General features: G+C 39.5%; 3 protein-coding genes across 8 annotated transcripts in view; all 3 read right to left on the bottom strand.

The window, feature by feature from the left end:
• smtnb (smoothelin b) overlaps positions 1–610 on the bottom strand; it is a 51,587-nt gene extending 50,977 nt beyond the window's left edge. For all 4 annotated transcript variants that reach the window (XM_088417894.1, XM_088417877.1, XM_088417904.1 and 1 more), the window contains exon 1: positions 278–610. In XM_088417894.1, coding sequence (XP_088274020.1) covers positions 278–337 — 60 coding nt within the window. In that variant the 5' untranslated portion in view covers positions 338–610. The remainder of the gene's footprint in view (positions 1–277) is intronic.
• A 1,700-nt stretch (positions 611–2,310) lies between these two features.
• Positions 2,311–8,471, bottom strand: trafd1 (TRAF-type zinc finger domain containing 1). 2 transcript variants are annotated; one of them, XM_088434085.1, is made up of 12 exons: positions 8,061–8,471; positions 7,817–7,869; positions 7,597–7,732; positions 7,411–7,464; positions 6,249–6,681; positions 5,224–5,487; positions 5,072–5,136; positions 4,120–4,371; positions 3,812–3,944; positions 3,439–3,661; positions 3,290–3,347; positions 2,311–3,044 (listed from the first exon to the last, which is right to left on the bottom strand). In XM_088434085.1, the coding sequence occupies exons 2-12, from the start codon at positions 7,849–7,851 to the stop codon at positions 3,006–3,008; spliced, it is 1,692 nt and encodes a 563-aa protein (XP_088290211.1). In that variant the 5' UTR covers positions 7,852–7,869; positions 8,061–8,471; the 3' UTR covers positions 2,311–3,005. The 2 variants fall into 2 exon arrangements, with proteins under 2 accessions (XP_088290211.1, XP_088290203.1); XM_088434077.1 differs by having other exon boundaries at positions 5,224–5,490; positions 8,061–8,470.
• Positions 8,472–8,900: 429 nt separating this feature from the next.
• Positions 8,901–16,135, bottom strand: LOC148429902 (MOB kinase activator 1A). 2 transcript variants are annotated; one of them, XM_088413326.1, is made up of 6 exons: positions 15,955–16,135; positions 14,337–14,503; positions 12,308–12,401; positions 11,245–11,378; positions 10,600–10,763; positions 8,901–10,377 (listed from the first exon to the last, which is right to left on the bottom strand). In XM_088413326.1, exons 1-6 carry the CDS (start codon positions 15,966–15,968, stop codon positions 10,300–10,302), a joined length of 651 nt encoding a protein of 216 aa, XP_088269452.1. In that variant the 5' UTR covers positions 15,969–16,135; the 3' UTR covers positions 8,901–10,299. The 2 variants fall into 2 exon arrangements, with proteins under 2 accessions (XP_088269452.1, XP_088269460.1); XM_088413334.1 differs by having other exon boundaries at positions 14,337–14,500; positions 15,955–16,134.
• Between the last annotated feature and the right edge of the window lie 103 nt (positions 16,136–16,238).

Consider the following 16,238-nt stretch of genomic DNA (forward strand, 5'->3'; position numbering starts at 1 on the left):
CGTTTGTTGAAGTTGGTGAGTGACTATAACAATTTAGTCTGTCTGTTGACTATGAAGCCACATTGCTCAGGTGGTTCAGTAGCAATGAACTCCTCCCAAAGAAGTTTAAACTTGACCGCATGTAAACACATAAAACATGTTGTGGCTTTTAGGACACACATGCTCAAAACACGCCACTTGGTCCAAGTGAGTCGTAACGAGCTTCGAGAACTTTTTATATGCAATGGCATCCACAAGTTTATTGGCAGCGATAGAAAACGTCCTCGTGTCTACTCACCAAAGCTCGGAGAGAGGATTCGTCCAAGGCAGCGTAACTTTCCTGGGACATTTTGGACATATTGTATCGTTATCACAACCAGGTGACAAACGACACAATCAGACTTCCAAGACTTGTTGACTCCAACGACAACGCTCCACCTGCTCGTCCTTCACAGCAAATCTTGGTCAAGTGTCTTTTCAATTAATTATTTTTTTTCACAGCGGGAGAAGTTTTAAAAGTTAAAAACAATTCGTGGAGGTCTTCAATGAGACAGGCAGCATTTTGCAGGTAAGCGTCGTATTCGTGAGCCAAAGTAAGAAACCGCCTCACGCTAACTCACCGGGAAACGTTGGCCGCTTTTTGAACTGCACAATCAGAGTGGACTGTCTAAGCCACGCCCCCCTCTGGGACCGGCTCAAGATCACCGCGCGCATACATGGTGCGCTTGTCAAATACAGTACTTCCTTTTGCTATTTCCCTGCACAAGTAGACGACGGAATACAAGTATAAAGAACTACAGTATAATTGTAGATAGAACGACTTTCTTACTGGGTGCTTTTTTTTCCCACTACTTTTTCCACTACTCTAAAACATTTCTATGCACTGGTAGATTGATTAGGGCACTTTAAACAGGGTGTGCTAGCCGACCGCATAGCTTATTAATGAAAATTTCCCCCATTACTACCTTCGACTAGTATATGAAAAAAATGCCACTATTACAATAAATTCACACTTCTTACTATAGTGAAGACGAAGAGCATAGATGTTGGACATTAAATGCTCAAAGTACTTTCCTTAAAACGCAGGAGTTGTGCATGGGAGGTGATTAGTGGCCCAAATCCTGTGTAGGCTGCTTAAACTACTGTTCTATACTACCATTAGAGGGGATATGAGCTTTTTGTTTTAGTGAAAGCCAAATGAGCTAAATATTTATTGTCTGACTGGATTATCATATTGTAAATCTAAAAATCCTTCAATAAAACATGTAATTTCACAAAACTATCTTAATTTTTGTTGTTGTCTACAACACAGTTCAGTATAAGCTTGAATTTTCAGAACATTGTGACGCAGATTGCAATTGAAAGAGCGTGCCTTTCGTATTGTCCCTATTTCCATCCTTCTAGATTAGGCGCTGTATCTACTTTTGGCCCACATTTAAGGCTATCCATCAAACCTAAATACAAACTTCAGTGTGAATGTCAGACAAATTCTAAGTAATGTTTCTCATGGAATGTAAACAGTACCCAGTACTTAAAACTATTGAATGGATTTGTTTAACAAAGATCTATTTTCAAGTATGTTAGTGCGGTGTATATGAAGATTTTTTTTTTTTTAATTATGTTGCCTTATGAACTTGGGTTTCAGGGCTCGGAAAGTTAATGCCTCGTTATACAATGACAACAACAACAAAAATTGTACTAATACCATATTATGTCTCAGAATTCAGTGCATTACTATAATCCGTATTTTTTTTTTTTTAAGTAAGAAATGCATTTTTGCGAGGGCGGCTCGGAGGCGCTATTTGCCCATCCACCTAACAGTTCAGAGACCAGAGTTCAAATCAACCTCACACCAGCCTTCCTGTGTGGAGTTTGCATGTTCTCCCCAAGCCTGCTTGGGTACTCTCCAGGCACTCGAATTTCCTCCCACACTCCAAAAATATGCATGGCAGGTTTATTGGACACACTAAATCCTCCTTAGAGGTGTTATTGGGTGCATGAATGCTTGTTCATTTCTGTGTGCTCTGCAATTGGCCTGCCTACTGCCTGAAGTCAGCTGGGATAGGCACTAGAAAGCCTGTGACCCTTGTGAGGATGGATTTTTGTGGTATGTTCAATCTTTCCCCACCTGCCATGTTTTTACCCCAGCCAAACTGATTTAGGTACTAAACATGTTTTCTTCTTTTATGCAAGTGTGGTTGTGCATATTATATTAGCGGATAAATCAAACGGCATTCATCCCATAAATGTACATAACCAACACAATAAAAAAACTAACAAAAAACACATTAAACCATAGGTTGGAGCAGAGATGTAAACTAGAAATACAAATTGATGCCGGGAACATTTATTGACGTTACAAAACATCCAAAATCACACAGAGTTGGGAACATTGACATAGAGAATGATCATCCACATGCATGAACAAACATCAAACCAGGAGATGTCACCACTCACTTGCTCCTCTGGTATGAATATTACACTATATTGAGAATTGATCATCTTCATTAACAAATTATTTGCTGCAGATCCTAAGACATTTGTGGCATATGAATACACAGTATAGAGAAATTGCATTTCCTTGATGTAAACCTTTTTTAAATGATTTATTGTTTGGCTGGACATGACACGCATATATATGAAGACGGAAGCAGAGTCAGCTGAAAAAGTAATCGCAACGTGATTTCTAGGGACTCGATGAAATACACTAAATATCAGCTAAAGTACTAAATAATATTCAACAGTATAAAAACACACCAATTGAAGAGTGTAATGTCACATAAAGAACAACTGAAATTTGGGATGGTGAATACAAAATGCTTACAGCAAATAAAACAACAAATTCAATATCAACTGAGACAAATGTATGATATTCATAGCAAAATCAAATCACGTTTGTTAAATGTAAAGTGGTGTTTCTGCTGACACAGGCACTTATCAGATATATTTAAGATTTTTTTTTTCCAACCATGAACGAAACAAAAAGCAGATCAAATAAACATTTTTCTCGCCGCATATTGCAGCTCTCATTCCTCTTGCTGGTCTCCGTGCTGCTTCTTAGGGAGCTGCGAATGGGAGAAAGGTAAATAAAAAAACAAAACAAAAATGAGTGCCAGATAAAATTGTCTAGACTCTGAAAGGGAAATCCCACCTTAAAAAATAAACATTGCTTTGTTCCCTCCATTAACCAGACTCTTTCCAATGTGTAATGTCAGGTTGTTTGTCTTACATTAGCTTGTTCGCATTGCGCACACATCAGTATTTTGCTCCAAACGAAGTAAAAGAATTGGACCTTAAATGTTAATTGTACCTTTGTTAACACATTCCTTCTGTTTCCTCTTCCCTCTTTGTTCTCTGTTGAATGTATTCTGATTGGCACACATGCAAAAAAAAAAAAATAATAAAAAAAAGTCAAACAAGCCCAGATAATCACATTAATTATGTTTCTAGTAGACATACCCCTTTAGATAGTCAGAGCCTGGCTTGTCAGAGTCCGAGAAAGATGACAGCCCCCCTTCCGATTCTCTGCCAGGTTGAGCTCTGCTCTGTGCTGAAACCTCAAAGTTGGATGTTTTCCGCTGACTCGGCCGCCCGATGTAACCTCTCTGCCACTCCCTTTGGGTTTGACCAGGTGGGGGGTCTCCATCAAACCCAAGATTGTCATCCAAATCTAAGAAGTCTCCTGGATGCAAAACAGTCACACCAGTGTTTGATACAAAACAAACAAACAAAAAACAATAAGTGAAGTGCAATTTATGGTATGTAACTTTAATCTTTCCCCCATGCAGTAACCGCTTTTTGACCTTTTCCCCAACCACCATCAGTACACTACCTTGGTGCTTAATTCTTCTATGAAATTCTGGAGACTTTCGTTCAAACGTGTCTTTGGCTGGAGTTTTTTTGACAGAAGCTTTTGTTATATTGTTAAGTGGAAAGGTGGTCTGAGGGCGCATGTCGCATTTGTCCTGCACAAAAAAGACACACACAAAAATGAAACTTTCCCAGTTTTTCTAAAATGATCTTTAGTATGCGCAGAAGACGTGAAAATATTGTGAAAACAGAACGCTCTTTTTCTCTCTGACATGACAGACAGAAAGTTGATCATTTGCAGTTGTCTAACCAACTAGACGAGTTACACACCTGATGGTGAAAGACAATTGCTTCCTCAAGCGCAGCGCCACAGAATTCACAAGGAATCACCACATCTCCCTCTAGTGGGCTGGCTGGTGGACTGTAGGACGCTGGTGATACAGATCCTGGGAAGGTGGGGATGTTGGAGGCCAGTGTGTTGGGGAGGCTACGCATCATTCCCGTAGCATTCCTGGCCTCTTTCGGGGGAGATCGCGGCTGCTTGCTGAAGGACGCAAAAGCGGATGCAGGGCTGCAGCCAGTCTGTATAAGACAAGAGAAAAATAAATGGGGTATGCACATGCAGTTCCAGTGATGGGGACTTATTCGGACATTTGATTTCTTTTCAGATAAAAATCATTGGAGGATGTCTCTTAAAGACGATCCCGAGCAACGATCTCGTGGGGTGTAAAACCTGATTTTTTTCTTTCCGATATTTTTGGAAATTGGTCATAATGTGAACCCTGCTCAAGGTTTATGGACAGAAAACTTTCTGTGTGTGAAGTGTGAGCCATGGACTCCATGGCGGTGGCCGTCCATCCGGCTGTAATTTTGCTACCGATTGGTTTTCCCATTACCGCTAAGTTTCTCGTCACATCAGCAATTTAGAAAGTGACCTGAATGTCATGTGGGTTTTCATGTAGAAAATCAGTATGTGTATAGTTGGAAGTATGTTCTGCCAAACCCAGATGAGAGTGATGGCATGCGCACACAAGCAAAGGCTGCCAATAAACAAAGGTATAAAGATAGAAAAGGCTTCTATACGATAACTGACAAGATAAGGCCATTACTTACAATATATTAGATGACAATACCAAATACCAAAGTTCTTGGGGAGTGGCAAGAAGTCAAAACTTCTCTAGTGATGACTCAATAGCAAAGTTTCATCAAGTGCATCATTCCATTTTTGAATTTCGAAGCTTTCTGGGATAAGTGAGGCTTGTGGGTCAATATGACATCAAACCTGATGCAAAATGAGGTCCTCTTCGGGAAACAGCTCTTCACAAAATTCACAGGGTAGCATGATGTCTGTAAGAAATCATTCACATTCCTGTAAACCGCAGACCGCCTACAGTTCAAAAGAAAGAACAAGGACAGTTTTTACGTACTCCTTACCCGTTTGATCACGGTCCAGAAGGACACTTGTGCGAGAAGGAGAATTTGGGTAATTGTTGTTGGATGGGGAAAGCTGAGAGCCAACCGAGCTGTTGGACGTCTTGGTGTGGTCCCAGATGTCACTCCACAAACTGGCCTCTCCACTCCCAGCCATGGACTCGCTATCTGTCTGCAGGCTGAGGGCCAGCATATAATCAAGGCCTGAAGAATCCTCATCCTGGAGTAGCCACGCACTGCTGCGACTTAAGAAGTCGTTCTGTTCGGCTACTACAGAGAAAGGAAAAACATGTATGAAAAAAAAAAAAAGTTCAACCAAACAATGTTTTCTCAATGCACTGTAAATACAGTATAAAACAATTAGACGAAATGTGTCAACTGATTAACTTAGTTTTGATCACTGAGGTCAGATTAACATCGTATTTTAGACATAGTAACTCGACATGTTACGTTAATTTTTTTTTTTAAAACAACAAAAAAAAAAAAAATAGTACCCCTCACTAGTTGCAGCATCGATTGTGCAACTGCTATACTGCAAGGTTTCTACAGTATACACACACAGGCAAGTCAAAATCTGCCGTTGTAGAGGAATTTCAGTGCAGTACCAGGTTTATCTGCAACATGCTGGGCAGCACTGGCGTTTACTCAAAGAAATGTTGTGTGATTAGGAGCAAGAGGCAGAGAAATTTCCCTACAAACCATCAGCAATAGCCAATCTCACAAGCAGGTGTTTGATGGTTTATAATAACCACAACAGCCATGCTAGTTTCTATTAGCCCATCTACGGCAGTTTGGGCATTAGCTATTAGAATTAAACTGGCAGATTATACGGGGGACAAAATTATGCACTTTGAATATTTCAAAATTTTAACATACAACATATTCACTGTAATTGCATTTGCACTCAGGACACGTCTGGGCTACATTGATTTGCTGTGATCCCACCAGAAGAAAAATATTGAATAGATGAGATACAGTGTACTACAGAATAAAGAAAGAAAGACCAAAAATTAGAAGCTTAAACTCACATCGACTGGATGTCATATTCCTCGGGGCAACGTTCTTCCAGTCTGCACTGCCTTGTCTTGATGCGTTATAAAATGTGGATTCGAAATTGCGGGGAAAGGCTTGATGCTTTCCTGCACTGCGGTTGTTTTCTTTGGGGACTCTCTCTTCGGTTCTTAGGGGGTTACGGATGGAGTGGCCTTCAAACCAGGACCCTGGAGCCTGCAGGTCTGCAGGACTGTGACTCGAGTAACTGTTGTTCCTCTCTTGGAGCAGTGTGGGACTACCACATAACATTGGATGCAAGGCTTTCTCCTTCAACATGACATTGCACTTGCACTGTGGGCAAGGCTCGGTGCGAGCGCCACAGTAATCCTCATGCTCTCTGGATTGACTGAAGGCAACTTCCAGTTCACAGTACTGGCACGCTACCAGTCTCTGAGAGCAATCAGAGTTCTGCAGGAGGAAAATTTGTGAAAATACATTTTTACTGCATTTAGTCATTGTTTCTTTAAAAAAAAAAGCCCTTACATCCACACACAGTGTGCATCTACCAAGGGTGGGAGTGTAGATGTTAAATTTAAGAGGTCTCACAAAAGCTGAGAGCAAAAATGTCAGGATTCCTTTGGTCTCACCAAATTCAGATTTCCTTGCACAAAATGCTTGGACAATCAACCACTGTGTCCACTTCACTTCTTTTGTCAATAAGTGAAAAGCAGATTCCATTGGTTTGAGATGAGGCCACTGGAGAATATTCAATTTGCCTCCAAAGAGTGTTAAAATGTGTTGCGCAAGGCAGTACAGTAACAGTACAGAAAGCATGTCTGCCCCAGTCAAAAGTTCAGATTGTGAACTCAGACGTTTATTTCCTGCATTCCAAAAACATGCACGTTGGGTTAATTAACGATGCTACATCAACTTTGCAGTACAACTAGCAAGTGTTAAGATTCAAACTGTGCATAATGTTACAGGATTCACAACTGAGCAGGATGTGCTTCTTTCCCAAAAGAGGTATATTAGGAACAAATGGAAAAAGGATAATGGAAAATGTCCATTCATGTTGTGCAATTTCGGGAAAAATGTTATATTAGCATACAAAGGGGACCAAAAAGACACATTTTATCCATCTTTATTTTGCCATGGTCTAAATATGGATCTAATTATTAGGAAATTGAAAATAAATACCTGGTGACTTTCAATTTGATTCTTATTTATCTTGAGTCCACACTTGCAAGTAATCTGTAATGAAAGGTGGGTCAATAATGGCTGAGAATCGACAATTGTACCGATTTGCTCTATTAATTGTGCTTAAGACTTGATTGGGACGATATCAGCACGCAAGCACACAAAATGTTGCCTAAAACGTATGACCTGGCTGTGCTCCTGCTGCTTGTGCTCTTGCAGATCTGAGCGTGGCACCGGCTCCTGGCACACATCACAAAGTGCGATGTTTCTTCGACAGTGAATCTCATGCGTCGTGAAATTTGCCTCCGGAATATCATGTTTACTACAAAATACATTTAGAATTAATGATGAAACACGTTGTTCGCCACGATAAGCGAGTCTCGTGTTTTTTCCCCCTTGTACTCACCAGTTGCCACAGAATTGAGTATTTTCATCTGCCATGGTCTCACTGAAGGGCGCCTTGAAATACAATATGGTTACTAAGAGGAATTAAATCACGTTATAACTAAAATAATGTAACGAATAGACGATCTATACTTGAACTGATCTCTAGGGGATCCTAGTTTGCTCTCTATATAGCCCATTAAATAAGCAAAATAAGTGACGAACGACAGCATGAGAATGACATAGGGTGACAGTTATTCACTTACCCGGCTAGCTAACGTTAGCAAACAGAGGCGGTCTTCAATAACGAGGAACAACAAGCATTTTCACTTTTGCAGGCGGTAGTTTTTTATCCACACATAAAATGTGAATAGCGTTCCTAGCGAGTCTGCAGCCCGGCTATGTAGCTTAGCAACCGTCCTTGGCGTAGCTTTTTGCCTGAGCTAATGCTAACCAACTTGCAGCTAGCGAAGTAGCCTGGCTATACTACCTAAAGACGCTATCGCATCAAAGTCCTGTCAACCGGAACAAGTAAAAGTGACAGCCCCACTTAAAGCAATCATGACGGGTAACTATCTTCGAAATTAACAAATTATAAAATTCGCAGACGCAGGCCACTCGCGATCACCATCATTCAATTTCTTCCTAGCTATGTAAATACCAGGTTACTTGTGCCCAGTGTCTTGCCTGTCAGGCTGTCCACGTATGACCAAAAAAAAAGATGCAGAATTCTACAAGAAGTGTTTTTTTTCTTTTTTAATGTAATGAAAACGACAGAGCGGGACAAATAGTAATTGGAACTTGTGAAATTTTACATTTGGATTTATTTATGTAGTTGAGAAAATGCACACCTTTAGTCGACGATGAGGGTGATAATCTATACCAATTTAATTGGGCGAATATTTTTTTCTTTACAGTGAATCGTTAACTGCGTTACTTTAATAAAGGCCTAAAATGTATTGACATTATGAACAAACAAATAATCGTTTGTAGGCGGGCGTATACAAAAACATTTTATGTAAGCTTTGTCTGAGGTTAACGTACAAACATATCTTTATTTTGAGATTTTTTTTTTTTTTTGCAAATAGTCATATCAAGACAATTCATTAATGTAAAGGCACAGCTTTATTGGATAAAAATGTTGACCACATTAACAGCAAATGTTTGGACACGGTACATACTGTACATTTGTGCACCCCCTGCCCACGAGTCAAAGTGACCACCGTGGGATTCATTAAAAACCCCGATAAACTTGCAAGCCCTTTCATTTCTCTGATTCTACGTGTATAAAAATATGAAGTGGTTAGGGACTAAATTTGACGTGCTTGATTCACTCACTTAAGGGCCTTTTGAGCATGTATTAAAAAAAAAGTAGAAATGTCTTATGTAATTACTGATACATTATTACTAGTTAACTGCAGCAGACAGCAGCTGTTGATTCCTGAGGTTTTAATGGGTATCTCAGGAATTAAGGTCCATTTGAAATCAATGTTGCCAAATAAAAACAAACAACTCAATAAAAACATTAAAATCCCAGCTGCAACTAACTGGTTAGTAAAATGATGGCAGTACACACAGCCCTGCTGCAGTAGCCTGAGTTCAAGAGAGGATCACGACCGGTATATTTACATTATTTTTGCCCTCTCTGTGCACAGAGGTACTAGTTGTTAACCTCTGGGGAAATAAGTACCAACACTGCGGAAACACACAGCTATCCAGAGTTCCACAAATGATTGGCACCATAACCTAAATACACTACAAATTTGCATTCAAAGTCTTTCTAAATATTGAACTGTCACTATGCAGCTGTTTACTGGAAGCCCTATACTCTATCCTGTCGTTTCCTTTCAATATCAATCGAAAAAACAAAACAAACAAAAATGGAAAATGGACAAGAAATGCAGTCATGTGTGAAAGAGAGGCTTCTCAAAATCACCCGCCATTGCACTGTATTGCCTTAACAGAGCATCGAGCACATCAACCGCCTTCATTTTGGACTGAACATGTCAAGTGGTTTGGTCCACCTTCACTTATAAAAACGTTTCACTTTTCTAGCACTATATAGCAGTGACTGGTTTAAACATAAGAATTTGATATTTATTCAGTAAAAACAGTCAGTCAGCATATGCAAAAACATGAAACCAGCGTTTAAAAAAAGAAACGGCTCATTTCCACTTCCGATTTTCTTGGTCCAATTAAAAGGTAAACAAAACTTTTTTTCTTATTAACCAGTCCTGCAATCAATACTTTAGAACACAATGCTGATTCCTATCAGCGGAAACAAATTAGGAGAGAAACGGGGGAGAAGAAGGCTCAGACAGTGGTGAAAGACAGCAGACAGATGAGAAAATAAGGTACAATTCAAATGCTCATCTGAGAAGAATAGGAAGAAGGCACACACCAAATTGTGACCTGAAGTCACAGAGGTAGCCAAGGCTGAGAGGGAGAGTGGTGAAAAAGAGTCCTCAACTTCCTACAAGTTAGGAGAGGTATAAGATTAAATGTCTATCTGTCTTTGGATCCAAGCTTCTCGATCAAATCCTGGAGGGGAGCGAGCTCTCGCCGGTCAATGAGGTTGAATTCCTGCAAGAAGCACAGGTTAATAACCTAGTTTGAATTGTGTTTTTGGTATATACTGTATACATATTGGAACCCAATACCACTCCGTTTAAAACATTTCATTGATTTCATGTGGCACGCATCTGAGCAATACTTTGTTTATCCCTCACAATAATTGGTAGAGCCACATGGAGATGACATGGAGTTTTCAAGTTACAAGTGGACAAACATGTTGCAGTAACTCACCTGAACAAAGAAAATGAAGTGCTTAAAGGAGGTGTTGAGATGGGCCTCCTCCTGCAGCTGCATCACTGAGTCAAAATGCTGATGGTAGATGTGTGCGTAAACCCTGAAAAGGCGCTTCAGGATTGTTTTGGCCACAGACATAAAATTCTTGGGAAATGGAACCCCTGTGGTGGGAAATCGACTTTAATTCGTAGAAAGGGTTGATGGGACGTCAAAAGCAATATCATGTCTGTAATTTTGTTGTTGCGTCTTTGGACTGACAATTCTTAAGACTTCCATCCGGTGGCGCCAAATTATCTGAATGGAGGAGTCTTACAGCCCTTGAATAAATGACCTCATCAAATTGTTCATATAATTGAAGTCACAGGAGAAGTCATATGTACCAAGAAGCTGAAGCGCTGCCCTCAGGCTGAGCAGCACTCAACTGAAACGTTTTCCGTCTAAATACAGCACAGACTTTGGTTTGTTTAATTTAATACATGAAAAGCAAAATGTGTTCACTATCTGACTTGACAGTTATAGACAGTTCCGTGACTTCTCCATTTGCAGCACAGATCAGGGTGAGAGGCAATACTGCCACAAAAATACTGTCATCTATCTGAAAATAAAGCAGTTTCCAGGTTACAAAAAAAAATCAAAACATACCAATCTTGGAGGGAAAAAGAGTCTCATCATCCAGCTGGTCTTGGACCCAAGTCATCAGATAATCGATGTACTTGGGAGCGGAGCATTTGATCGGCTTTTTAATATTGGTGCCATCTGCCCAGTGGTACTCATATCTGCAAAAAAAAAAAAAAATGTCCAAGTGAAACTCCGCCAGATTTTAAAGTTAGGATACGATTAATATGAATAAGATGCAGCAGATCACATCCTAAAGGCAGCACATATCATCTTTGCTCATGCAAACTTTGCTTGGCAGGACATAAGCTAAATATAAACACGGAATTGGGAAATGCAGCACTATCTCTTCTGTATTTATATATTTCTGATAGCTGCAGGAAGTGAGCCCTGAACCCTTTCCTCCTAATTAAACGCTGACTGCCACGGTAAGAGAGCATAGAGGAAGTGCCAGATCTAGATTTGAGCAACAAACAGCAAGCGTCTAGAGAAGCTGTTAGCTATGTTTCACACCAGTTATAGTCACACAACTTTTAGGGCATTACTTAATCAATTTGTTAAAACTATCTTTAAACAATTATAAATGTCTAAACATCATTGAGAAATTTAGTTCAGACGTTTCTTGCTCATTTATTTAGCTAAAGGAATCTTGACCTTTTTGGGTCCAAGGATGCCATTTTCTGAGGATGCAATTTTCTGAGGACACTCCTATTATCCTAATGCCAATTAAACTACAAGGACCCTCAAATACCACAGTTTTTTTTTTTCAATCTAAGTATTCATGACCCACTCAATAGAAAGGAATATCATAAAATGTTATCAAAATAATACAGATTCCTTTGACAGCAAAATATTTCATAATACATAATATTTGCTTATGTGTAGGACACTGATGTACATTGACTACAATCTAGTCTTTACCAATAGTTTGCCTATTTAATTCTTGCTTTCTATGAATAATGCAGTGAACTAATTGTCCCTTGGGCACTTAGGTTTCCTGCAGGAAGAGAGCTGTCTAAGATGGTCAGGTCATAATTAAACAGCACTGTTAAAAAGTATTTGGGCTATTCAGTGTGATTTATTGCCTTACCTGGGGCCTGCAGACATGACTGAGCAACTAGCCTCAGTACAGAACTCTGTAATGGTGCCATACAACATGTTGATCTGGTTGAAGAAATCCACCGCTGAAATATAGATACATGCAGTTAGTGCCTTATGTTGTTACAAAAAAAAATAACAAATAACAGTGTCTGATTTATTATTATGAAGCTGTGAAATACAGTCTCCCACCTAGATCTCAGAACTGACACTGGCATTGTAAAATTTTACTTCAGTGTAGTTCTTCGTGTTATGTTTTTTTTCTTTTTTTTTAGCATAGAATCTATTTAACACTTGAGATTTTCTGGACTTTATATTTAGCGTGAGCCAATTCTGATGAAAATAATTTCAAAAATTAATTGCAGGGTGGTAAAAGATGATGGGTCTTCGGTGTTCCTTCATTTTTTTAGGTTAATGGGGACCGAAGGCCCCCCCCAGCGTAAAGTAAAAACGTTAAGTATGAGGGCAGGAGTCGATTACAACTCCTGCTCTCACGGGTCAATAGTCGCACCATGGTCGTGGCTGTGCTGTCTTCCTCATGATACTCAAACACGCTGTGAGTGAGATGCAAAGGAGGCAGCAGCAGAGCGGTGACCACAAAAAGGAGCGTTGTAAATCTCTTATCTATCTTTTGTATTAAATTGGGATTTCAAGAGTAAACTCTTCTTCTTATGTCATGTTTGGTCATCTACAAGTTTCAGTCTAATTTGATGTCCAGGTGCCGTTAATCTGAGGGGAAACAGCAGCTCTGTGTGATCCCGACAACAGTCAAGGGATGGAAACGGGAAGGGATAACTACACTTACTGTCTAAGGTTTAATAATTTAAGATTTAAGTAAATCCTGGATGTGTACTGCAGTAGTTTGACATCCGAGGAGTGCCCGTGGCATGTGCGTTTACAGTTAATTCTCCTGTCTGGCATGCCGGGAACCTTCACAGCACATCTCTCTGCAATATAGCTTTTTTTTTTTTTTTTTTTTTTTTTTTTTATTAAAACACTCAAGAGAAAATGTTTGTTTTGAATATTATTGCATAGCTTTTTATGTGTCGATGTTGTATGTGTCCTTATGTTTGTACTTACCACAGCATGAATAATAATTTTTGTGAGGCTGTCAGTTGCATTTTGCATTACGTGTCAGGATTAAGATAGTGAGACTTTTGCTGGGTGAGATACGGATTATTTCAATACTTTGGTGTTTTATACTACAACAATTAATCCACTTCTGTTGCATTCTTTTTACAGTAATCTTGAACGAAGAGTGACAAATGCAGGGTGCACAATATAAAATGTGACATTAATGGCACGAGTGTAGGCACACTGTATGTACACAATGAGACCATTTCATGGACAACAAAAAACGAAGTGTGTATGTACACAATTATCTTCCTATCCCAAAAATCTCTGAAGTGAAACAAATATCATATACTGTGAACGACATCTACTGTATCTCTCACAATATCTCTGACCTACTGTCCCTGACCACTTAGTCTCTAATCTGAAGAAGCTTTAAAATGACACTGTGTATTAATTAGGCCGTTTTTTTATCAAAAATTAATAAAGTATTATACATTTCAAAAACTTAACAAATAAATGTGTTCTTGATGACCAATAGTATGTTTTAAATATAATCGTAGATCTAGTTATTTAATTATTTTACGTATGGCGTGTCACTTATCTGGAGGTCGCCATGTCTGTTATAGCCACCAATAGCAGGAGGAGGATGTTTTTATTGCTGCATTTACCGTAATGCCCCTAAATTACACATACTCCCTATGAATCTGTTCTTTTTTTTTCCTGCATGCACCTGTGGGAGCTTTAGGGGCATTGCGGTAAATGCAACAATAAACACTAAACACTAAACACAATAAACAATAAACACTCCTCCTGCTATTTGTAGCAAAATCTTACACAGCGTCACTTTAAAGCCATAAATGCTTTTTGTATGGTCTTTGTTATGTCATTTGCACGATCGCGGCATCACCAAAAGCCATGTCTTTTATTCACTGCGTGTCTGCACTCACTGTTGACTGCGATCCACTCATTGAGATCTTCTCCTTCCGGAAGCATGACAGCCTGCCTCAGGTTTCCACTGCCCAGCGTAGCTTCAGCATGTTTCAACAGTTCATACTGATGAGACCCCTCTGGGATGTTCTTCTTGGGTTTGAAAGTTTTGGATGAGCGACTACTACTGGAGGCAAACACAGGCAGAGCTGAACAGCTGTCTGCTGCAACAATATAGGAATTAATATACACTGAGCACTTGCATACAGAGTGCCCATAAGCCCGTGTTCAAACTTAAAAATGGCTAAGCTATATAAACCCCTTATAAATAGTTACTCTGCAAGAAAAGGCAGACTGTGCATATTTTTCACCGCTCGTCATAATTTCTACAACATCATTTTTTCATAATTTCTACAATGTCATCTTATCATTATTACACCAATAGTGATCCCTTTACTGCTTACTGCTTGATGATTCTTTACATTTGCTGAAAGTCAGTGAACCACCGACTCCCTATATGCATTACATGTTTAATCTTGTAATGCAATTGTTTGCTGCTGTCATACGAGTGACTCAAATTACTGGGGACCTATTTCATCAGTAATAGGTCTGATTAAATCATTGTTAATGGAAACAAAATCGGATATGCAGACCGAAAAAAACTACATGATTGCATATTGAAGGCAGTCATGACAATTATGAACAACAAATTATTGAGATTGAGACAGTTGTGGATTAAAGGAGTAGACAGCAGGTGTACGTAAGACAAATTACTTCCATATCTGCTCCTTACTTTGCAATAACCTTGGAATTGTCTATCCATTGGCCTTTCTAAAGAATGTGTTATAATTGTTAAATGATCATATGTACATCCTGTATTATGCAATTAACATTCGCTGGATTTCTCAGTGTTTTGATTGCGATCTAGTTAACAATCTGTATCACTTTTTTTCTTTTGCTATTGCATACAACCCTTAAACTTAATATCAAATTTTACACAGCTGTGACTTGTGATATAGAAAATAAAACCGCATCTGATCAAAAATAAAGTGTGTTGTGACTAAATCAGAAATGAGCACGGTCACTTTTGCGAAGGTACAAATCTTAATTCAGGTCTTAGATCGCATAGAGATTCCGTATGGTCTTCATGCACGACACGTAAAACGTCTAAGTAAACATGAGGTGCCCAGCAGCCAATGATCAACGCCTGGCGTTGGACAACCAAATGGTTCAATCTGAAGTAACTAAAGCTTAAACTAAAACAATAGACTAATACAAGTGATATTTCACCGAAGAAGCTAAAGACACAATCGGTAACAAATGTTCCCAATATCCACACGTCAAACGAAAATGAGCTACTCAAGTCCAAGCTAGCAATAACGGTCTCGCTAGCATTTAAATAGTAAATAAATGACAGTTGAATGAACAGTGGAAATAAACGCTTTCCACGCGTTCCGATCAATTACATATACGACAAAGTGACTCAAGTCGTAATATAAACGGTGGTAAGTCGTTTTAAACAAGGTTGTCTTCTTCATTCGAGTTACTTCCCCTGGCGGAACTTCAGCTAACGTTAACCGCAAGCGCCGATGACAAAATCCTGTCACGATTTAGCGAATGTTTGTCAACTTTACTTACAACAGAAAGCTCATCTTGGCGAAGCGGTCTTCGGAGTGCCTCGATGAAACCTCTTCGCTCTCGGCTTGTCGATGACGAGCGCTACTCGGATAAGTGAACGCTTGAAAGAAAGTCTTGCGCTTGCTGTCCGCTAACAGCTAAGATCAACGACTGCACCCACTGAGGTTTTTCGTATGGCTACAAGGGGGCCCACTGTCGCCCCCTGTTGCCCACACGCAGAACCCACTGACGTCTGATGAAATGGCTTTTACGTCTGACATAAGACAACATTTTATGATCGTTCA

This window comes from Hippichthys cyanospilos, chromosome 1, assembly GCF_059441005.1.
Source record: "Hippichthys cyanospilos isolate Australia breed blue-spotted pipefish chromosome 1, RoL_Hcya_1.0, whole genome shotgun sequence".
In the NCBI taxonomy this organism is placed as follows: Eukaryota; Metazoa; Chordata; class Actinopteri; order Syngnathiformes; family Syngnathidae; genus Hippichthys; species Hippichthys cyanospilos.

Bases quoted from the DNA above. Each gene is read 5' to 3' on its own strand.
- trafd1 (XM_088434077.1), bottom strand. From the start codon at position 7,851: ATGGCAGATGAAAATACTCAATTCTGTGGCAACTG. The intron at 3,945-4,119 runs GTGTGTAACTCG...TTTTTTGTGCAG, and splicing joins CAATTGTCTTTCACCATCAG to GACAAATGCGACATGCGCCC. The intron at 3,348-3,438 runs GTATGTCTACTA...TGTGCCAATCAG, and splicing joins GGCTCTGACTATCTAAAGGG to AATACATTCAACAGAGAACA.
- LOC148429902 (XM_088413326.1), bottom strand. The intron at 12,402-14,336 runs GTGAGTGCAGAC...TCTATATTTCAG, and splicing joins TGAGTGGATCGCAGTCAACA to CGGTGGATTTCTTCAACCAG. The intron at 10,764-11,244 runs GTATGTTTTGAT...TTCCCACCACAG, and splicing joins TCTTTTTCCCTCCAAGATTG to GGGTTCCATTTCCCAAGAAT.